Source organism: Neodiprion fabricii, chromosome 2 (assembly GCF_021155785.1).
Source record: "Neodiprion fabricii isolate iyNeoFabr1 chromosome 2, iyNeoFabr1.1, whole genome shotgun sequence".
Taxonomy (NCBI): Eukaryota; Metazoa; Arthropoda; class Insecta; order Hymenoptera; family Diprionidae; genus Neodiprion; species Neodiprion fabricii.
The window spans coordinates 40,948,226-40,972,332 of record NC_060240.1 but is presented as its reverse complement, the minus strand read 5'-3'; the positions used below and the strand labels follow the sequence as shown (position 1 = coordinate 40,972,332).

Genomic DNA, 24,107 nt, shown 5'->3' with positions numbered 1-24,107 from the left:
GCATATTTCCCCGCATCTCCTGGATCGTGAAACATTTGTAATAACTGGAGAGACGCCAGATATGAGTTGTCCCAGTTTTTGACAAAAGAAGAATGGAAATTTCCTGCTTCATAGTCGGGATCCGTACCTTATCTCTCCATTAGACATCTTCAGCGCAGCTAAATTACTCCTGACGAGTTTTGCCTTCGGTGCAGTAATCCACCCGTACCCGTTTTTCGAGATTCGCGCGCTACCGGATGCGAAAGGGAGTGAAAGCGGCCGGAGAAAATCGACGAAAAAATAAACGCTTTATAAAATATACATTCTATAACATACCGGTAAAATGGAAAGCAACAAGAGAGATGGAACGTACGCGTAATGCACATCCATTAACGGTGCAATATCGGAGTGTAATTAGCCGGAGGTACGAACCGGTATCATTACGAAGTCGTTCGTGTTTACGGGGGAAGCTTAGCGAGCGGAATTGCTTCGCGGCAATTGAGGAGCGAATTTTGTATAATGTCAAAAAGCCATTCGATCGCGATTTGAATGATAATTTGAGGATCGTGTTTAACTTCGTACGACCATCGTTTACACTGCACAGCAGCAGCAGCAGTGAATTAATGGATCGCGCCTCTCCTCGCTCCTCGGCGGCTCTCATCAGCGTGTTTTTAATCACTCGGAACATCTCTACCAATTTCCTTCGACCCTCTTCACCGGCTGTACAAGCAAAGCGCTGGGATCGGTTTTGATCAAAGTCGGAAACGTCTTTATTAGACTCGTAACCGAGGGTCAGGACAGCTGAAAAAGGCACCCGGCACGCCTAAGCACCGCTTTTGGCGCCCAATCAGCGGACACTGGTATCAGAATTCGTTGAAATTGGACGCTTGCGGCGAACGAAAGGCGTTGGCTTGCTTTCCGGTATACGGCTGGGTTGAAAAGGGGTAATGCTCGTGGAATAAAAGCATGAAACAAGTCTGGGAAAAACTTGTCAAATTATTGTGCATCACGGTTGTTAATCCGAATGTCGCTTATGCATCAGGTGGAGGGAAAGTTTTGACGATGTTAGTAATACCGTAATATAAGCGATGAATAAAGGCGACGCCCGTTCAGCCCTTGGAAATTTTTTAACGACGAAACTTTATCCACCTGTATTTTTACACCGTAAAACCGTTCGGTGGGGTATCGATTCTCGTGAACAGGCGCTGCTGCGGGATATAACGCGTCACTTCTCCCCTGCGTATATCACGGTTAAGGGGGTCGGCACGCTCTATAAAGGGGACATGAACTCTCATCTTTCCCTTTCTTTACCGAATGGTTCATAAATAATAAAGCAGATCTGAGATCTCTAGTGCCAAAGGTGTGCCTTTTGTACCAGGCTTGCTTGCATTCTTAATGGTAATTCGACAGGAGTTGGTGCGGGAAGAGCGGTCTGGCGGATAAACAAACTACCAAAGTCAACAAGTGGTATGTGTTGTTAGTATTATCCCACGTTTGCTCTGCGGGAGTCTGCGAAGTGTGAGCAGAAATTAACCGCTCAAGGGTTCGGCGTAAGAGGGAGGAAGGGAGTTGGAGCGTTCGGTTCAAGAATGTGCCAACACGACGATGATGATGGATGGATCAAACCAAAAGCGCAACACCGGGCGGCACTCAGACACGTTTAAGTATCGGCAGACACTTTGTTTGCACCTGAATTACGCGGCTCGGAAAGCTCTTAGGGAAGACGTGTCACACACCCGAGTTATTTCTAAGGTACTTATCGGAGTGTGCACGGTGGGTGAAATTGTCTACTTATCGTTGTACCGAGTTACTTACCCTCCGCTGAACCAGCGGCGAAGTTTCGCCACCCGGTAAAAACGGCGAGTCGCCGAAGAATGAAACGGAATGGAGAAGCTCAATCAAATCCGTTCCCATCGAAACGTTAGTCACGAAAAGTAACGAGAGTCGTAAGTTTCGCCCATCGTCGTCACTCGTTTACAATGTCGGTGATATGGAGCGGAAGTTGTCGTTCCGCGACGGCGACTGACGTAAGTCGATGAGAAAAAAAGCTCGAGGACGCTGCCGTATCCTGTCTCATATGTGACCGGCCTCTCCGTGCAGGAAACCGGGTATAAAAATCCTCTCATCCGAGCAGCTGAACCTGATATCATCCACTCCGCGGTCCTCGCAGATTTCACTTAACCTCCGGCAGCCGCCTGCGACGTGCAAGCATGACAATTTTCAATTTTCTCGCAAGATGAATACCTTACCTACGGATTGGCGGGGTGCGAGTCAATCGAATCAATCGACCCTGCCCAAGCACCTCGTCCTTTGTCGCGAGAATTTCATTTCATAACGTGCGTTACTGATTAGTCAAGATCGTTCTTTGCCGATCGCCAAAGATCCGAAGTGAAATTTGTCACTGGAGAGAAATCCAGCCGTGCGTTTCTTGACCTTGGCTATCCGGAAAGGGCGGAATGAGGAGGATCTTCGGGCCGTGAATCAACGCGGCTGACATATCGGTATGGCGTGAGTTATTAGTGGACCTGGAATAAGCCGACTCTCAATCAGGGAGATTTACGCTCACCGCGATAGGTGTTACGGGAATCCTGGATTCGCGGTTAGGCTGCACGGATCCGGTATCGCCGGATCTCCGGTTTCTCCCGCGTTACAAGATACGAGAAATTCTTGAATTTATATTCCGGATTTAATTCGGAAGATGGAGGCCTGCCCGACTGGTATGATCGGTTCTCAACCCTCGCGGTGCGCGTATCGCTGAATTAAAGATGCGTGGAAAGATCACGAACGAGAGAGCGATGAGACTGGAATCGAAAGTGATAGTACAGGGTAGAGGGAATAATTCATTTAGGCCTGATTGTGGAATTCATTCCTTTCTCTTCGCCTAAGAGCAGAGGAAAGTATCAAGGCCTTCGACTATTCCCGGAAGCTCTCGAGGTCCTCTGATTGAAACGCAGCAGCGCGATTCTCGATTACTTCAGGGATCAACCGGTGAGAATTTTTGAGGGATTTCTCTCCAGGTGTGGATGAGATGCGAAAATGCTGGACTTCGCGAAGCTGCGATAACTGATAGTTGGGGGAGAATAAGAGCCGGAATCGAGGAGAGAAGACTGCCTGCAATATTATCCTGACTGTGCTTGAAGGGCGCCTCGAATCCTGCCGTAAATTACGGTCTGGCTTAAGCTGAAAGAGGTTTCCAACCCCGAAGAATACTCGCATTGCCTTGGAATTTGATCGAGTGGTTTGAGCGAGCCGAAAGTTTCGGAAATAATAACTCAAGCGAGGGAAAAATAGAAGAGCGTATTACGTGTAGGGAAAAATGATGGCTCAGGACTGCCTTCGCTGTACGTTTGTTAAATTTCCCACTAAACAAATTCTCTATCAAAGACGCGGCCTGTGAGAAATGGTACTACTAACGATCAAGAATGTACATGAAACGTAGAGTAGAGTCGAAAATGTGTCGGAACAAAGAATTTACTAAACAAAGGTTTGGAAAAGGTAAAACTAAAGCTGATCAAATTAAATCTCGTGATTACGTGAGACTAATGTGATTCTACTCATGTTGTTGATACAGCGATGTGTTTTAAAGAGTAAAAATACTTCTCTAGTTACAGTTATGCAACGAAATCAGCCTCGTTAGATCTTTTCAAAGCTTTGTAACATGGTATTTTCGGTCAATCACTTTATCGACTCGACTATGCATTTTCAAAAAAACTTGAAAAGAGACTCTTTTCTACAATCATTCTCCAAATTGAGATATGTGAAATTGCGTTTGTGTCGGCTTATTTGCAATCGAGCTCCAAAGGTGCGCTCCGTAGGGCGTCTGGAGACAATCGGTTTCAAGGTGGTTCAAAATGAGGGTTAATGGTGTCTACAGTTTCATTACCATGAAAGAGGCGATTCGGCGGGCGCTGCGCTGCTCGTAAAGCGCACTTAGCGTTACGAATATGGACTCCGAATTACTTCATTCGACGTTGCTTAATTCTAACGTCGAATAGGAACAGGCTGTTATACTTTGGCACAAGACGACATCGGCGCCGTTTCGTAATCGCGGCGCCATTTCGCTTGTTGGATTTTTGCGCGGCTTCATTTCCTTCGCGAAAGAAACTTCGCAGCCGAAATTTTCCCGAGCGAATAGCCGGGATCCTTAACCGACTAAACGACAAGTTTCGCGAGGGTTATTTTTCACGCCTTCATTTATCACTTTACTCAGATTTTTTTACGTTCTAGCTTTTGGAAGAATTACAGGCGCCGGCGTGTATCTGGGACCGAATTTGGCTCGTAATTCATCGGCTGGACTAGATTAGGTTTCTTCTCGAAGTAATTAAAGAGGACATTCTCCTTCGGGACCATTTTTTCCCCGCTCTTCCGTGAGCTAAGTGAGCCGCCTGCTCGAGGATTTACGACCCGCGAAGGACACTTTGTTGAAAAATTTTTTACGTTTCAAAAGGATAATGCGTGTTTAACCGTCCGTCGGGCGATCCGTTTCGGAAATTTATTCATCCCTCGATCCTTTTCCCCAATTTTTCAGGCAAAAGGAGAAAAGTTGTACAATACGTATACAAAACTCGGTTATTCGAACAATCAGACCCCTAGGCTGAATTGTAATCGGTACGGGGTTTAATCTCATCGCCTCTTCGTAGCTTTCGTCGTTCGATTTCCACTTCTCTGATAAACGATCATAAAGCTCTCCACCCTTTCGGATAAATCACTAAGTCTGACCGGTATGTATCGCCTCGTCAAGTTTCTAACGACGAATCAACTAAATCAGAAATATCGATCCGTCTGCGGGATTCGAGGAAGTTGTCGACCGTTTATCAATCTCGGAGAACTTGTAATGCATCTCTGAACCCGAGAACATGTATTGCCAACGAGGGAAAAACTAGGAAAGAAACATTGTCCGGATAATTTACAAAGTTTGTTCGACACAAAAGAAAAACAGAGAGAGAGAGAGAGAGAAAAAAAAAACAAAAAAATATTGAATAAGCTTACGCGAAGAAAAAGAGGATAGCGGAGAAATTTCTTACAAAGTTGAATCATCAGTTATACACAAGTCTTGCGGGACTTCGTAACGTAATTTTTCTCGTCTCGAATCACGGACTAACTCGAGATATTTGATTTTACGAGCTAATATACGTACAGAATAAACCTCCGGGGTATAGTTGCAACGGTTCTCGGCAAACAACTCCGTAATTAATTTTGCGAACCTGCAATCCTCTCCGCATAATCCAATATGCACTCGGCGTTACGATATAACAATGCTTGTACTTTCGACGCGTCTTTCATAGTCAGGGAAAAGAATTCCGACGGCTTCTAGAAGCCGCTCTAAAGCCGCGGTTAAACCCCGGACGCAATTTATCACCCGACTGCAGGGAGATTAAGGATGTGAAAGGATATTCTAACGATGAGAACGCTGCGAGGCTTACAATAGCAGCTGTTTTGTTTTCAGCGGTTTCCCATCAAAACTATTCCCTCCATTTTACACGTAATGCCATCGAAGTTTTGAAGCGTAACGAAAAGGGGCCGAAGAAAATTTACTCAACTATTTGCGAAACTTGTGACAGCGCTCTTTAGCCGTAGAATTTTGATGCCGGGAAATACGATGAAAAGTGCGCGCTTTTCCGACACGCGAAAACTTTCGCATTAGCCGAAGTTGAATCTAAGATATTCACATTCCCGGTCGCCGTTGGCTTTTTGACAGTTCAACGGTCGCGTCTTGTGTTTAAAACTTCCGTCGCTTATATAGTTCCAACTTACAACTACTTTTTATTTTGTATCCAGTTTTCAGGGCGTTAATTATCGAGATGCACGAGTTGAACAACAAAACGTATTGCAGATTCGTTCGATTCCAGTTTTTTGACAAAATTGTTTTTCGTGAATTTATTCAAACGGATTTTCTTCGATGTTCAATGTTCGATCCGGTGTTCTTGCCATCGGTAAAAATGAATGCGAAAGCGTTTGTCTTGAAGGATTAAATGTTCAACGATGCCAACGAGATGAAAAGTAAATCACCTCCTTTCCAGTGGAATTATAACTAATGATCTTTCGAAAAAGGGAAATGATCGCATTTGATTAATTTAGAATTTGAAAATGAATTAACTAATCGATGTCTAAGCTCTTGCAGAGAAATTTAGTCTATGGTTGAGTATTTTCACTTACCTGTAAACTATCGTAGCTTAGAAATGCGTTGGTACGATAAACGAAGAAGTACTGCTTCTTGATTCTTGCAATTATTAAATCAAGGAAAAACCAAGCCAAGATCCACAGCTAAAATCGTCTCAATTTTCCCGTTTCAGATCCGCGAGATGGTTTCGATACTGCCGAGGTGATGTGGGGCCGGAGATGGCGGCTGGCCGTGTTGGCCATTTGGACAATATTGGCGCACGGCCGAGAAACCGGAAGCGAAGGAGGCAAAGTCGACCTGACTCCCGGTAGAAACATTGTCCCAGGAGTCGAGACGCGGAGCGATCCGCCAGCCGCGATAAGAAATCCGTCAGGATGGAGAGAGGCGAAGGATAACGAGGAGGTGGATGGAAATCGGCCTGGCATCGCTGCAGCTGAACCGGAAATGAGCGAAAGCGGTAAAAACTCGGTGAATAACCGTCTCGCGTCCGAAGCGCCGGACTCCGGTCACCGAGAGATCGAACTCCTCGTGGGAAAAAGCGAGGAGGATACGCAGGCTCGCGAAACCAAGTCCGGCATCCGGACGTCGAGCGATCTTCGAAAAGTGGAACGCGGTGCTCCCGTCACGCCGCCGGCGGAAGAAGAGACGACGAGAAAGGACGAGGAACGCGATGGGACGTCGCGACGCGTATCGAGGGCCAAAGCGGCGTCCGTTGACAAGGATGTCACGGTGGACACGAGCGGAAAAGAAAAAAGAAGAAGCTTTTCGCAGCGAGAGGGCTTAAAGAAGGGTGTCGGGGAGCCAAGGCAGCCGGGGTCAATCAAGGGTCGATTATTCGGTACGAACCGCGGGGACGAGGAACGGAGAGACTCTTCGGGGGCGGCTTCGCCGGAGCTGGTAAAGATTGCGGAAAAATTTTTAACCGACGATCCACCGACGACGACGATCAAGAATCTCGTCTCCGGGGTAAGAGGGATAATTGAACCGACGAGTGCCGGTGATCTTCGGACTCGGGGCGAAAGCTCGACGGCAACGACGGCCGGGATGATTTCAGCCCCTGGAGTCCTTAGGGGGCGGGATGTCGAGGAAGGGGGGAGTTCGACGCGGGTCAACGACCCCCTTCAGGGTCGAGATCGAGATTTCGCGATAACGAGAGGGACGAAGGGCGAGTCGTCGGCGGATATTGAACGTTGTCGGAATTGCTGCCTCCCTCGAGGAGCGGGAAACTGCATCGGAAGACGGAACGGGGGATCAGGGTCGACCGGAAGTCACGTTGGACCGAGCTCAGCGGACGATTTGTCCGCAGGGGGAAAAGGCGTGGGAAAATTAGAAGGCGGGAGGAGGGATACCGAGACGGACCAAGAAGTTAAAGCCACCAGACGCGAGACGATCCCTGAGTTATCGGGGAAGGTATTTCTGGCGAAAGCGTGCGGGGAAATTGGGGTGTCGCGGCCGGATGTCGGCGGGGGAAAACAAGACGAGACGACGCCGGGTAGATCGCTGATAGCGAGACTGGGCGATAAATATTTAGCCTCGAAGAAGAAACGGGGTATGCGGGAATCGTCCTCCGGCCCGCAAAAAACTCGCGGAGAAGCTACGAGGACGATTTACCCCGGCGAAGTCGTAAGGGATGAAGAATCCACCCTCGGCCCGTCCGATGCAGAACCCACTTTTCACCCCGTCCCGATGCCAGAAGTGGCCGAAAGTAAGGAACCCCTTTCATCGTCGATATTCGTCAGCCGGAACGAGACGACGACGATGACCGAAGGGGCGGGCCGATTGGACCGAGTTTTTACGGGGCAGGAAGATGGGGATGAATATTATTCGCGCATTGACGAATCCACCGAAGCCACGAGCTCTGAAGCCTCCGTGTTTCTCGGCAAATTCGCGACTCCTGCATCCGTAACTTCCGGCCTCCCGGAGCAGGACCTTCTCCCGGTAGCCATCGAGGGACCTTTTAGGACGACCGAGAACTCGGCGGAATTCGAGAACTCGAGCCGGTCGACCGCCGCGTTGAATCAGTGGCCGATCAAGCACAGCGCCGTCGTCGAGGGCGATTTGGTCCTCGGGGGACTGATGATGGTCCACGAGAGGGAGGACTCTGTCACCTGCGGCCCCGTCATGCCCCAGGGCGGCGTCCAGGCCCTCGAGGCGATGCTCTACACCCTCGACCGGCTCAATTCCAACGGCGGCATCCTTCCCGGCGTTAAGATCGGCGCACACATTCTCGACGACTGCGACAAGGACACGTACGGGCTCGAGATGGCCGTCGACTTCATCAAAGGTGAGTCGACTTTGTCAAGGGGAAGCGAATCTCTTTCCTTTCGCTTCGTATTTAGATTTTATCAACCGTCCGACTACCGAGGATCCGATGTTCCGGGCTTCTTGGGAGCAGGAATACGATTCATGGTGGTGAAAAGTGAGCTAGAATCATATTTCAAACAACAATATTCGTTCGGTATGAAAATTGATACTTTGATTGCAGTTTTGTCATTAGCTGTGTTTCGACGTTGCTTAATAGCGTCGTGGGTTTAAACAAATTTGATTTCCATTTTGATCAACGTCGTGTTTTGCCTGTAATCAAAGTGATGGACTGAGCCAACCAAGCGTGGTTTCTGAATTAATTAACCAGAGTGGAGTCGAGTCTTGATTGATTTCAACGAATCTAGTTCATCTAAGTTGAAGAAACTTGGGTATCGGATTCTTTTTCATGGAAAATGTCCACCTTTACAAACGAATCTCTCATCAAATGCATTATTATTCATACCGCGAAAATCTTTCAAACACACGTTCCGGAACCGTGAAAGTTAGTTCAAGGCTTCTTCCCATCTTCGTCTTACAGCGACTCAACCTTCATCATTTCCTCTTAAAAATAATTCCATTTAGGTATTAATTTTCGTAGAATAAATTCGTCGAATTATCGTCGAAGTGAAAAACGCTGGTTACACGTGCAGAAAAATTGAAAATATGCTGATGCTGTGAATACTCGCGTGATTGAGAATACCTGCAAAACATTCCAAATACGTCGCGCAATTACGCGAATGAAAAGCAAGTACTGGTACCCTTTTATAAACGCGGTATAAAAATCTCTCCCACTCGTAAAATTTTTCAATGGCTCGTTGATTATCGTCGTTTAAGTTACCGTCCTCGCGTTCCACGCGGGAGAATATTTGATAAATTACATCGAGTTGCGGAGAGGGATCAAGAAATATTTCACCTGGCTTTATATCAGAATCAATATTCAACACTCGGTAACATGAAATCCGAACAGTTCGTAACGAACTTTTATCCCTGGAAGTACTTGACTCGTACACTGATAATTCATCCCCTTTCTATACAGAATTTCCATGAATTCGAAATTGATCGAAGGCGACTAGCTAGAAATAAAAAAAATCGCCAAACGTGTTTCTTCGAATACACGTACCGTCATCCAATTAAGCGCGTTCCGATTGCGTTTTTTATATTTCCGATTTACGTGGGCAGTAATTTGACGCATACTCGATCTTTATTTTTGTCACTCAGTTAGCGCGATAATCAATCAGCCAGCTAAGAACTTGCAAATTAATCACCCGCCGTAGACATGTGAGTTTATGGATTATGAATAGAGATTATGCTGGATGAGCTTTGTCGTTTACTGCCACGGCTTCCTTCCGGATTAACCAGGCGTACAGCCTAGCCGAAAAACACCCGTCACAGCGGGGTGACGGAGCGAATTTTTGCGAACCGAGACTAAAGTCGACTCACTTTGGCTGAATTTCCTTGAAACAATATCCCTCGATCAGAGGGTGGAAACAGGGAACGACTGATCCTCGAAAACTTGAAAGAGGGATGTTCACAGTGATCCGATTCACATTTTTTATCGAATTGTTGGACTACCAGCATATTGGTGAAAGGATAAGGGGAAAAATGGAAAAACAGTCCAATTCTGTTTCTCATATTCTGTCAATTGGTTTAATAAAATTCGTTCGCAGCTGCATCTCTTGACTTTTCGATCCAGGATGTCGTTGCCATTAGAAACTTTTGGCCGAGGCTGTACTCTTGAACGTCCCTAATTCCTAGACTCTAGCGTCTTCTTATCGTGACGTGCACGAACTTAGCGAAGAGAAAATCCTCTTCACCCGAGTCTTAAGTCCCGAAGCATCCGAGAGTCGGAAAAGAGGGTTGTTTATGTTTTGCAGAACGTTGCATGGAAGCGTGACGGTCGTTTCCAGGGAAACCGGCATAATAAACCACTAAACTCCAACCGACGGCTAGACTGGAAAAGTTCGGTCAGAAGAGCGATTATCGGATTCGAATTATTAGCTCTGATACGACTTTCCGACAGACGGTCGTCCGTTCTACATCCGCATTCCGTTTTTCCTTCCTACTCAACTTATTTTTTCATTTCTTCTACTTTACTCCACCTCTTTTGCTTTCGGGTCTCCTCCCCTTTTATCCCACACACTTTGCTCTCCATGTTTTCCACTTCCCTCGTTCCTTCTCAAAGCGTGCTTCACCAGTAAAACATCACGGAGTGAATGCTACACTAACGAACGCTAATAAAGAGCGATCCAATTTGGCACCAATTATTACTGATTACCCGCGGCGCTACGCCCAAAACACTCGTTCGACGTGCACACCGGCTCCCGGTTCAGACCGCTGAGGAATCAGCTGCCCAAAGGAGTTTAATTGGCGAAAATTTATTCAATTATTACCGAAGTTTGAGAGCCGGCTAGGCCGGAATACTCGATTCTCACCTGCGCCCTCTTCGTACATCAAACAATTGTATCGAGCCGCGGTTTTTATCGCACGATACGTGAAACCCACTAATTGGAACGTGAAATTTTGACGCGAGTACCGCGACTTTGATATTCAAATTGTACTCGCTTTTCTTCAGAATTATCGCGAGTCGGACCGCAGAAGCTTCAATTCGGCTCTGGCGAGAAGCTGCTCGATGCCAGATATTCTCTACGCGTGCCTTTCCGAAAGTTGTCTTCCACTCTCCACGTTCCACTTTCCAAAGTGCTTCGAGGAGCGTGTTTTATTTTTCTTTACCTAAAACGCGAAGGATCCCGCCGCGGCCATTAGCTCGATGAAGTTTTGATTCGATTTGTCGTGGGAAAATGTTCGCAGCATCAAAGGAATACGAGACTCGCGCATTGAGAAAATGGTCGTTGAACGTCGACGGCTAGATTGCTCGTTCAACTTCTTGTTTATAGTTGTTTGAAACTTTATTCAAACTGTAGTTGTTGCAGCGGCTTATCACAGGGTATACAGGATATGGGAAAACTGTCGGCGACAATGCGCAGGGAAAATTTAATAACATTCAACGTTCGTCGATGCGGAAGATTTTACGATATTATTAAAATTTTCACCCTCGAACTCAATCATCGCTCTATCGGAATTCTTCCGTCACTGGATAACTTTTTGAAGTTGTTTTCATATTGCGAAGCTTCGAAGTTACCGTCTCACCGATAATCAGACTGCAACCCAACTCCGAGTAAGGACGCCAAGGCTTGGAAAAAGTGGAACGATCCTTCCCAAGATTTTTCCACCCCGGGACAGTAGACGCGTAGCCTGATCGTGAAAATATGAAAAAACGCAAGGGGAAATCGGAAAATGAAACACCTGCTATCTCGAGGATCATTTCCCGTGTCAGGAAACATTCGGAACTATCTAGAGGGATCAGTGTCAGAGGTCAAATATCGACAGAGAAAGCTCGGCGTCAGCCTCTTCGGGCAGAAGGGAGCAAATGACCCGGAAAGAAAAAGAAAGAGCGAAACGAAGGAAAAACATACAGACAAAGGAAAAAGAAAGAGGAGAAAAAGGGGAGTAAAAAAAATAACCACGGGTTAGTGTATAAATCCGGCCGCGGTTTCTTGGCTTTCGAGAAAAGGCATGACGATAAATAACGGTTTACCGTAGCTACTCTGTTCGCGCGATTAGTGATGATACGGTTAAAGATTCATGGGAACGTTATACGACGTACGGACGAACGATGAATTTGGGCGTGGCTTTAACACAACGAGGAGAATTAATCTCGACCCTCATTCTCCTCGTCGTTCCAATTTGATTACTTTATTCCACTCTGTAAACCCTCCGTTAATTTGATAATATTCGATCAACTTAACTTCCAGGAAGGGTTTAAATAGCCGGGGGAAAAGCCGGTACAACGTTTTTGTACAAATCTGAAAGTAATTTCTTTAAAAAGTTGTTCGAAAGTTTGAATGAATTTTTACGGATCTTTGACAGGCTGTTGGAATAATTTGTCTGAACAAAATGTCCCAGCAGGTGCACTTTACGCTCGTGTTACTTGTTACATTTCTGTTATTGAGTATGTCAATATTGAAATGGTTAAATCAACGCAAGAGTCTTAGTCGATCTGTTGGGAGATTCTTTTTTTCAACCGTGCGGCATCGACGAAACGAAGCAAGTCCAATTCGAGGACTTGTTTCACGTTACAGAGATGACGGGACAATTTTCCATCGGTGTTCCCCTTCTTGTCTGTCAAACAGTGATTTTCGATTTAGGCTGACGTCTAGTACTTCGCCCGACTGCGTCGCGAAGACATTCGATTCGTCGTGAATCAATCGAAACGCCAGTTCTCTGTTTTCTTACGATCCATCTGGCAGCTAAGCGGGACTTGCGTCAGATTGTTACGAGATTTATTTTCTTATTAATTGCTCATCTATATTAAATTAATCTAGACAACATAAAACATGTAAGATTGTTCAATTTAAAGATTTTACCAAAAAGAATGAAATCTTTTATTTTATATCGGAGCTCATTTTATCAGTTCATCCTTTTATATTCTCAAAAATATGTTATCTTGCAGCCATCATTTCATGCAAATACAAGATTATTTTAAATTTCCATTCATTCAACTCATTCATACATTTAATTTAAATTTAATTAATTCCTTTGCATCAATTCTTTTTTATATATAACTTGGTTGTCAATTTCTGTTCATTATAAACAGTTCTTCGTTATTAAATCGACAGTTTTGTAACTTTATCTTCGTAGTTTGACCCAACAGGTTCCGTTATCGGTGTAAATTCCAATAATAGTTTTGTGATATGCGTATCGTCAGACCGTTCCTCACGTGAGATGTTCGTTTCCGTAGATTAGTCATATTATTTGGTAAACTGTTACGTTCAAACGTTCATATTTCTTTTACAATATATAACTGTTTGATGACTAAATATTGAGAACTCGGATACTGTAGAAATTAGTTTCAAATTCTAAAAATAACATATCGAATTTTGCACTTCTACGAGGAATGAAATCGACGTTTCTAGTCAGGCGTCTTCTCGCAGAGTCCCTGCTTACAGCGGATTTCCTCTCCCTCGAAATCCTTGTCTTAAACGCCGCGTCCAGCTTGACACGGCTATTTGACTCCCGCAATGTATACTTTGGTACCCACTTCCAGGTCGCGTTGTAAACCTGGATAACGATGCCCGGAAACATATCCACCTCTGCCAAAAAGAGAAATTTATCAGTTTGGGTCAGGGTCGGAGTCAAGATAATGTCGCGGAGCGTTAATCTGTCAAGGGTCCATCGACACACACCTGCGGCTAGTTCGAGATATCGCGCGGTTATTATCTCCATCTTTTCCGCTCCCGGTGGGAAATCCCAATAGGTTTTTCCGCTCGTTTTTCGATCGCCGATTAACTTTGTCTCACACCGATCGACGGTGGATTTGATGGTCCGTTTCATCGTCGATCGAAACTCCGTTGCAATGGACGGTAGATTCGTGATCGAGTGTTCAACAACAACAGAGGACATCTTTCCGCATCGACTGACAACGCGCGGCGACCATCTCCCCAATTTCAAATCGATTCATCGAGGCGAATTTCTGAAGCCCCCCTTTGCATATTTCCATACTTTCCTCCCGGTCTATTTCGTTCTTTTCTCATTTTTCTCCGACGGATGCGTTACTCCATCCATTCAACCCTTACTCACCATTCGTTGAGCATTGCAGAGTGACTCCGGCAGCCGTACAAAGGGTCAGAGAGACCGGATTCGCATCGCCTCGCATTCCGCATTCCGCATGTCTGAGTTCCAAGCCCGGTTCTCAGATACTTGGCGAACGCGCGTCGGCACCGAAGAATTCTTCGCCATTCGTGCGACTTCGCTTCTCGTTTAGCTCGCTTTTCAAACTCCGCGCATGAACTTCCCCGGCAGAGTTACTCCCGTAGATTTTATTGTACGTTATCCGATATTTTTATCGTTGATTTAATAAATTCCGAGAAAAGTTTTTAAACGATCCCGGTTCACTTTTGTCGGAACTTGTTAAATTTCAAACGGGATAACATCTGTACAGTGATGACCTTTTACCTGGCAAAGTCAGCCACTCAACGTTGCACCGCTGGTACATAATTTTAATAAATTTCACAGCCACGGAAACTTTGTATTAATTTTCACACTATCCCGCACAGATGTACATGCATGTTAAATTATGATCCACTTCACCCCGATTAATTTCCACCGGTATTTAACTTAATTCCTGCGATGCACTTCAACGAATTACATGATTTACGTTAATATGAGCTGGAGAATTTGATTCGGGAAGTGCAGTCAAAATCATCGTCAAGTGAATCAAAATTTCTCTCCGTACTACTTGCGTGAGATTTCGAAAAAGCTCGCCGCGTTTTCCGCACTTTCGCTCGTTTCCTTATCGACTCTGAAGGGGTGCTACACCCCACCAGGGGTGAAAATTCCACGGTCGGTAAATTAGCGACGGATTTCAACTCCCACGATTGGTAAGCTCAAGTTCGTTGCAAGCTGCTTATCCGCAGACGGAGTGAACCCTTACAGTGTACTCTTGCGTCGGTAAGAGCAAGCTGATAACCACGCTGCAAGGGTTGGTTGGCAAAAAACAATTTTACAACCTCAGCGTTCTCAGCTGCGGGTACTAAATATGTGCTAAAGTAAACGCCATCGATCCACAGTTAGGGCGGATAATTGAATGAATGAACTTGAACTGCGAGCTCAAGTTTGAAACTGTTCAAGCACCGATACGTGGATCAATTTTTTCAACGGAAATAATTTACGACTTCGGACACGGAATTGCGGCCAGACTTGACACTTGTGTAGGGTATATTAAGTTGAACCAATAACAGCAGCTAATTAATTTAAGAATTATTCTGCAGTCCTGACATAATAATTTCACTCCATAAATCAAGATTTCAGGACTTTCTAAAACTGACAAAAATATCTTTGTCTCGCGTGCAGAGTAATTCGAGCTACATTTTCGGTTGTCTCGATCACACAACGTTCGCGCGAGTTGTTCATTAATCCCGAATATCACCCACGCTAAGATATATTCCCGGCAGATGATCAAAGCCTGAAACTAACGACGGTAACGATGTAATAATAACAGTAACCAGAGGGCGAACGGATGCCTGGAGACGCATACGTGTTTGCGGCTGGGAATGGGGAGGGTGAGGGTAATCCCATCGGGATTTCGGAGGCAGGATGGCATCCCGTCTTCCAGCCACAGGGCGGCGGGCCAAGGCTCCATCATCCACCTCATCCTGCCCAATAAATCCTCATCCTCGGTGGTTCGTACCGACCGTGCGATGCGCTTTCCCGCTTGACCAATCGCACGCCCATCGCGTAATCCACACAGCTGCGAATCGCGATATCGTGCTCGTTGGACGATAGAGAACCCAAGCTGTGCAGTGCAGCTCACGTGGGATCGCACAGGGCCGATTCGACGACGGTTTAGTAGGTTAAGTGGATCCATTTCTTTCTCTGCGGTTATTATTTTCTCTCTTTTTCCATGGACCAGAGCCCAACATTTTCCTTCGAACCCTGCTCGTCGATGTCGGATACGTTTATCCTCTGAGAAGATTATCGAAATAATTTCACGTCAATCTGCCAATTATATCGCTGTAATTTTCCCAAGAAATTAAATATCACTCTCGACGACTCACCCTCACACACACGCACACACACAGACACTTAAAATTATTCAATTAAACGAGAGCTTTTTTTATTCTCACCCGTTCAACCGTTGGAATACTTTTCTTCGTACAGCAATTTTTTTCGTTTGAAAAATTGTTGTTTTCTTTTCTGAAAGGTTCATTTCCCTTATAGCTGTTCTGTAAATGACTTCTTACAACGTTGAAATTTATTCCCTAATAACAGCAGAGCGAAGGAAGTTAGGTACTGAATTTTGATCCGGAGGATTATACGAGGCGCGAGACTAATAACATGCCTTCTGCCTCCCTTTGACAGATCCGGGTGAATGAAAGGGCGAAACACGATCGATCGGCGCGATTTTTTATCCGCGCAACTTCCTTCAGCGCGGGCGTAAGGATCTCATCAGAATGCCTGGCTCGGCTCGTTTCGAAAGGATCGATGAATTGACTTCTCAAAGACTCAAAGTCCGACCGCGTTCCGAGAACTGCCCGGGTGTCGATTGATTTGCAGCTCGGTGTCAGCCCCGGATAGCCGGCCAATTATTAACGCCGCTTTCGTGCTTTATTGTCGCGCGGATTTGGCCCGCGACACATCAAGAAGAAGAAGGCTATTGCGTCGACCCACCACTTCCGGTCCGAGTGTTGAGCCGACCAATCTCCGCGTCGCAGGGTGGCTGGCTCGCCAAAATTCCCCACAATCAGGGTTCATTGGTTTCTTTTCACAGTTCCTTCGCTAGATGGGAGATTTTCAGGAAATCATTACGTCCTGACCCCTCGGAGTTGTGATTCAGGCATTTTTGGGGCATTACCAGCTTTATTCAGCCTTCTTGCGCCTCCTCCTCGATTACCGAAATCATTCTGCGGCTGATCTAGGACATTCCCTAGTTATTTCACGAGCAGCTTAGGAGCCGCAGAACTCCCACCCTGTGTTCCTGAGACCCAAAACTGTGTGTTTTGTCAACCTTTGGCCAGTGGGTTAGTCCTGGAAATCGAAGAGGAATGTGTCCCGGGGGAGCAGAACTCGACACCACCCACCCCGAGCTGAATATTGGAAAGAATTCACTGAGCCGCTCGCCTGCAGCGTGAACTCGAGAATTCATCGACATTAAATTCGCATCGTCGATCAAGTCGACGATCTTGTGACCCTGCGATCGAATTAAACCTACCGACTCCGCAGGCGCTCTTGACCCTATCGATTTAACGACAAGATGCCGACCTGATCCCGACTTCAAGACTCTTCACCAGCCCTCCGTCCGTCGATGCCTTTGGTATTATTTGCACGGCCGTGTTGACGCTCCAGGCAATTCATATTTAATAGGGGCTGGAAATTTTTGAAGATACCGATTACTTCAAGCTAAGCTTTGCGATTCGCTGCACAGAAGGGTGGGGTTAATTAGACTACGTCGTCTCAAGGAAACGCTCAGCTCCCTGAAAGAAAATCTTGTCAAGGAGCAGGACTGTATTTCGGGAATGAATCTTTTTATGCAAAACGCAGGTAAGATTATTAAAGTAGCATTGAAGCCCAGACAAAATCATCAAGATTCTATATCTGGCTGTCACTACACTTTGAAGCTGTAAAGTAGATGTAACGATCAAAGAAACGATTTATGTCTACAAGTTTGTTGCAGCCGATCGACGAGTGCTTGCCTGACAATTTCACGGTACTGTCTGCAAAAAAATAACAACAACAACAATAATAATAATAATAATAATAATAATGGAAGACCGAATCGGGATCTGAAATGTAACCAGCTGTTGCCTCGAGTGTCCGGACCGTGAGAGTGGACGTCTGACAAATCGAGACCATTCGTAGGATGTATGACACACTTCAGAAGCCAGGCTGTTCAGACTGCTGTTGCGAAACAGTGTTGCCAAAAGATACCCTCGAGACGGCGTATTTCTTTGTCTCGAGATTTTTCAGTTCGAAGATGAGAGCGTCGAACAGCGTGATAACAAATGACATCATGGAGAACTCTCTCGATGTTCGATCCCTGAAAGCCGAGGGGAGAAATCCAGATTCGATTCATGTAGCCACGTCTACTTTTCGTCTTGCGAGTTGGATGGTAACTTGTCACGTGTATCGCGAGGACAGAACACGCTGTGAGTAGACGCGGAAGGGTTGTTTGGCCACCTTCTCGGACGAACGTGACATATCGAATGCAAAGACGAGATCTGAATGCGGAGCAACAACCCATGAGCGGATGAACGTGAGCCTCCCCGAATCCCACTCCCGGAACACCTTGGTCGAGCAGTGCGGACATTCATGGATTCGCAACGTCGCTCGCACACCTTTTCCGCCACCCTCGTCATCAGCATCCGTTTCTATTGTGTCGCACTCGAGATATTGCTGCGTAGGCCTCTTCGAACCGTCGGAAAAGCAGGTTCGATCGGAAAAAATTACACCGTCACTTTCTTGAACATCCGAGGCGTGTATTCAAACGCAAAAATAAACCAGTCCCATTATCGCGCAATATGGAAGATGAATCATATTGCCGTATCCATCTTTCAGACATCACTCCACGTGTCTCATCCTTTTAACGCTCACCACGCAAGCTCCTCGATGGTTATGAAATTTGCAGAGAGACACGTTTGTGAGAATCATTCTAAGCTCAACTTTGGATCCCATTGACGGAAGAGGCATCGCGAAGCTGATGCAAGCTTGACGCAAAGCCACATCGATGTCCTTGACATTTTTTCAACGAAAGTTAACGAGGCAGTGCAAGTCCGCCTGTCATCACGGGGGTGAGACACGATGGAATACAGATTTTTTCGGGCTAAATACTCGGCTTCATACGTACCGAACAAACAAAGTTAACGAGCCGTGTCAGCTGCACAGCAAACATGGCAGAAATCCGAAGCACGAAAGGCGTACAATTACGTGTCTGAACGTTTGAATGCTCTTGTATTATACGTACACTCGTCAAGTGTATCGTGTGCGGAGGGATAATAAATACTGGGGGGGGGGGGCGATTGAGAAGCAGCGATGCGAGCCGCGAACGGGGAGCGAGGGAGAAATATATATTTTTTTAAACGACCAAGGGAATCGCAGTCTGTTTACCGGGAGCACTTTAGATAGGGCGTTGGAGCGTGAGGAATTTTTTTCACCCCACAAAACGACCGCCCACTCACTCCTTTTTTTCGTTCTATTATACCCTTATTTATATTCATATTCTACACAGATCAATCATTTTTATTTCTCCTCAATATCTCTTGTTTACCTTCCGTTTCACATCATCCACCGATTAGAAGAGAAAGAAACAAGCATTTTCCACTGATGCGAAAGGACTCGAGTTCCGTGCATCCGACGCTGTTCGAAACACGCGTGCTGCGCTATCAAAGTGCGGATTAACAAACCACTGCCGATCGTATCGCGGCGGATATCGTTCGGAGTTTGGTATAAAGTTGAATTGCCTGAGCGTGGGAAGGGCTGCGGTATGCACGGGCTTAACTCGTACATCGTTTATTTCACAAATGCAATTTATCCACAGTGCTACAGGCCGTGATGCGAATACACTGGCAAAATTTTACCGGTCATTAAATATCCGGCATTTCGAGCTGAGCGATAAGCAACGGAAACAAACATTGCGAGCTTTCCAAACTGCCCGAAAGGTGGCGCCGCGCGCCACTCGTGACGTCAGGCGACTCCCGCCAATCCGGAGCGCGCTTAAGGGTCGCGGGATTTTCGAACGAGCCAACGAATGTTGGGGTACGGAAATTGGAGAACGAAAAGCCTGCTAATTGAATTTTATCGCGTGAAGAGGGCTGAATTTGTAGCGTAACTGTCCGCGTTACACGGGTCGAATAGCTGGGAAAGTGAAATAAAGGATTCATCAAGTTTCTGGACGCTTGAGCTCCTCGCGTTGAAAATTACAGGAGCGGGTTTAACACCGTCTCAGCAATTTACCAGGTAGTAATTATACTCGCAAGTGAGTTCGAGTGCGCGTTTGCACGCGGCGAGGCAAAACAGAACAGCCGGTAGGCGTACCGCGCGGAATACCCGCTTCTAAAACCGCCTATCTTTTCCGCTTTATCCGACTTTGCGAAACTAAACGAGTCGATTATCCAGAGTATAGAATACACGCTACTTATGTGCGCCGTGCCATCATTGTACCATCAATTTCCATGAAAAAATTCTAAAATATTCTTGAAACCATAAACAATAGCCCTCGAACTCGAATCGCTCCACCAAGTATTTTCATATTCCTTGAAAGAAAAAAAAAACTCCTAAAAATAGTTTTGGTCCAATTGTAAGACCTTCGAAGCTGCGTCTACCCCCCCCCCCCCCCCTCCATAACATCGTCGGAAGTTCTTGTCACACCGTATACTTTATTTTAAATTCAATAAAAAAAACTGGCGTGTCTAACCGCACATCCAATCAAATCAAATGATCGATTTAACAGGTGCAATTCCTGTTTATACACCCGTGTAGAGAGATTATGGTAAATTCTGCTCGAGTATGCATGCGGAATCGAGCAGTTCAGGATTGGCCCGTGCCAGTCTACGGTACATATGCGTTATCCCAGCTGGCGGAAGTACGTGTAGGACATTATACATACGTCGTGTTGGTACCTACTTACTACGGTGATAAAATTTTACGACGTTACAGCGTTACATATGCGGCGAGGGCGCCACTGAGAGATATACGATACGTGATATAAACGGATAATGCATATTCACTGCAGCGACACCGACACGCCGGGAAACGACGACCCCACGCGAACACCCCGAATCTCGTGGAAACAAATTAATTATCATTCCTACCGGACGGCCGGCGTCGGTCTACGCGTGTAACAAAGACGCCCTTATCGCGCGCTCGTACCTTCTCTGGCATTTATTTATACGCGACCTTGTCCAACCTTCTTATCACGCCACTTTAAATACGCGATGGAGGAAAATTTCCCTGCCTAGCTTCACGCGCTTGAAACAACCGAGCTGATCGCAATCCGTGTTGGTAGATCTCGTTAAACCGCAATCAACCCGGTCCTGCCGGCGAGACGATACAACTATGATTGCGATTCATCTGTTGAGAAATTTGTATCAACTGTGGTATCTTTACGACGACACGGAATTTTCTTATCAATCTTCCGAAGGGACGTGTACTTTCACACGTTCTTATAACGACGACATTACTCTTCACAAATACAATTGAATATTTCTTCCGAAATACATGCCGTGTGATTCGGTATAAATATTCCTATGTCCATATATTCGGGAAGGTGACAGAGATTGGAGGATCGGTGTACAAAAAAACTATAAAACCAGGGAAACAAGTGGTCGTGAAAGTGGAACGGTTTCGCCTAGAAAAAAAAAAATAACCTCTAAATTTCAACCCCAATTTCCGTTCCGAGACACCATCGTCCAATCTTATACGACCATCTCTGCTCAGGGCGGCCACTCGACGTTTCGAAATAAAATAGCAGGGTTTTTTTCCCCACTCTCGTGAATTTACTCGAGTACCTGTACAGTTATATAAAAGTTCAGTAAGCTACCGATTTTACGAGCGATATTCTCTCTTTCGAATGAAATTTTATAGTTGTAGAAACTATCGAGCAAATGAATGGCTTATTTAATTCCGTTGGCGAATCGAGTTTGAAATTACGAAGAAGCTGTTTACTTGATTTGCGCCTGCGTGTGTTTGTGTGTGTGTTTTTTCTCACTTATCGATATTGGGTGTGAAAAATTCCGTCTAATGTGAAAAATCCAAAGAATGCAGAAGAGCGAGAAGTAGGCGTACAAATAAATTGAAATAACAAAGAATCTCTAGCACAAAGTCACGTACATTCCTTACAACTCGCGGGACGCAGCAGTTATCGTCGACGATAAATTTCCAAAATTACCTTCCTTTTTCGATAGAAAGTCAAGGCTCGGCACTGGGTGTAGAGAGCCGTGTATCTAACAAGCCAAAAACTTGATTTGTGTCTTATAATTACAAGAGGTATTGAAAACGACGCGGTTTTCATAGGCATTTCGGCGACGGAGGCTCAGCAGCCAAGTTCGGCTGGCAAAATTGCGAGAAGAAGAGACTCCGCGGGGGGCATTTGGCGATTCACGGCACACAAAGCATCGCTTCAACATCGTCGGTCGAATTTCAACTCGAATACATCCGGCATCCTTCGATTTCGCCATTTATTCGCAATACCATAACCGTGACACGTACCGCTATCGAACTCGGGAAAAGAATTGGCGCGATTCTCCGGCATCTGAGACGTGTGCGATTTTGTTTCGGTAAATATTCGTCAAATTCGCACGGATTCGTGAGCCACGCTTCCTTTTTCTCTTTTTTCTCTCTACTTTCCTTTATCGTAATGAAAAAGATCACAGCGCTTCTCCGCTCGGCCGGAATCCCGTTCAATATCCGCCAAACGCACTCGTCTCCCGTCTTAGATTTTCGAAAACAAATTACAGCTAAGAATCCGCTTAACCATTTACCCGAGTAACCTTGCCTTCCGGCGTGACGTGCGACGTCGAAAGGTTAGGTAGACACTTGATTGAAAATTTGGTACCCTGCCCTTTCCACCCACGCAAAATCAGTACATACTGTAAAAAGCGGCGTGTCATGACGTAACCGAAGCCAACCGATTCTCGGGAACGAAACAGGACCAGGATTCCAGGTATAAAAGCTTTTTCTGCCGCTTTATTGATGTCTCAGGATCGAGTGGAAGGAGATTCTAAATCTTTAAAAATACAACAACAAAATCCTGTATATCCGTGAGAGTAAATTTCACGGACCAAACGCACGGTTGGTTTCTTTTTTTTATTTTTTCTCTTGTTTTTTTGTACCTAGTACGATGAACCAAGGTGAAAAATTGTTCGTTCCTGAAGCGCCTGATCCCGATTCTTCCCTGCAAAGTTTCCGGCTTGTGTGGCGAGCCTCGATTCCGTGACGTAACGGTGAACCACGTGCACTTTACGTGTTTTCGCAAAGTTTCGGGGGCATGGGGCGGAGGGTGGAACATCAAGTTATACGCGCATTACACACGCCGTTTGTATGCCGTTATATGCAGACTCGAAGGTACCTAAGCCGGATCCTCGAGCCCTTCGTCGAGCTGATTCTATACCTATAAGGAGGATTGACGATAAGACAAGGGGCTCAGACCCCATCACCTAACGAACCCTCGGCTGGGAATCGGTGAGCACGCACGCAGCTTACGATCTTTAATAAGTGTGCTAATTTCGAGGCTGAGATTTTCGTTATCAAGGGACGAGGGATTCGCAATCAACCTTATTTGAATTCATTTTTTCGTCATTTAGCCTGATCAATTACCCATAAATTTTATGTAAAAGTATAAATAAACTTCTTTTACCAATATTAAAAAACGTCTCTGAGTAAACGTCTGGTTTTGGCGTCGGATCTTACAGTCGTTTCAGCGCAACTCCGATTTCCATTGCTCCGCTATCCGCTATCCGCTAACTTAATGTGATAATTGAGGGAAAATTAAGCACGTACCACGAAACGAAGATTTTTCCCACAACGTGGGCGTCGGATGATACTTGTCACAGATAAGATTGCCAGACGCGTATGTGCCGCTTCCGTAGATATGATGCATGGCAAATAAGGGTTCCAGCAACACGAAACGGTCTCACGTACCGAGTAAAACGGTTATACGGCTGACGTTCCGTACGTTGAAAAGATTGAGTAAGAAAGCGAATGGGTATTGTTATTGCGTCGATTCAACGCCCGGAGAAAATGGCGAAGGTGGAAGGTGCCGCGGTTGTTAACAACTAACCGTATACCCGCCGAGATATCATACGTATAAATCATTCCGTTTTCGTCGAACGATCCCGGGAACGATTACCAGCTACTGCAGAGCGGTCGTAAGATGGCTGTCACTTATCGCTGGATATAATAGCGGATTGTTATACGGCCCAGACAACGCGACGCGACGTGGAATGAATTACGCGCAATACTGTGTCTCGGAATTTTTTCTCCCAACTTCTTTCGACTGCCTCGAAACAAGATCGAAATTATAGTTTTCGGAGAAGAAAAAAAGTATCGCGCTTATACTCTACGTGCGTATTATCTTCTCTGCAGTCGGATCGGCCTATTTGTTTTTAAAAAAATGTTCGTTTCTTCTTTTCTTCCCAATCCTTGTCACCGGCGC

At 45.8% G+C, this 24,107-nt stretch overlaps 1 protein-coding gene across 1 annotated transcript in view; it reads left to right on the top strand.

Annotated features, from left to right (window-relative positions):
- LOC124175658 overlaps positions 1-9,678 on the top strand; it is a 51,586-nt gene extending 41,908 nt beyond the window's left edge. Inside the window, exons 2-3 of the mRNA XM_046556059.1 lie at positions 6,273-8,384; positions 9,623-9,678. Coding sequence (XP_046412015.1) covers positions 6,305-8,384; positions 9,623-9,678 — 2,136 coding nt within the window. The 5' untranslated portion in view covers positions 6,273-6,304. The remainder of the gene's footprint in view (positions 1-6,272; positions 8,385-9,622) is intronic.
- The last annotated feature ends 14,429 nt before the right edge of the window (positions 9,679-24,107 follow it).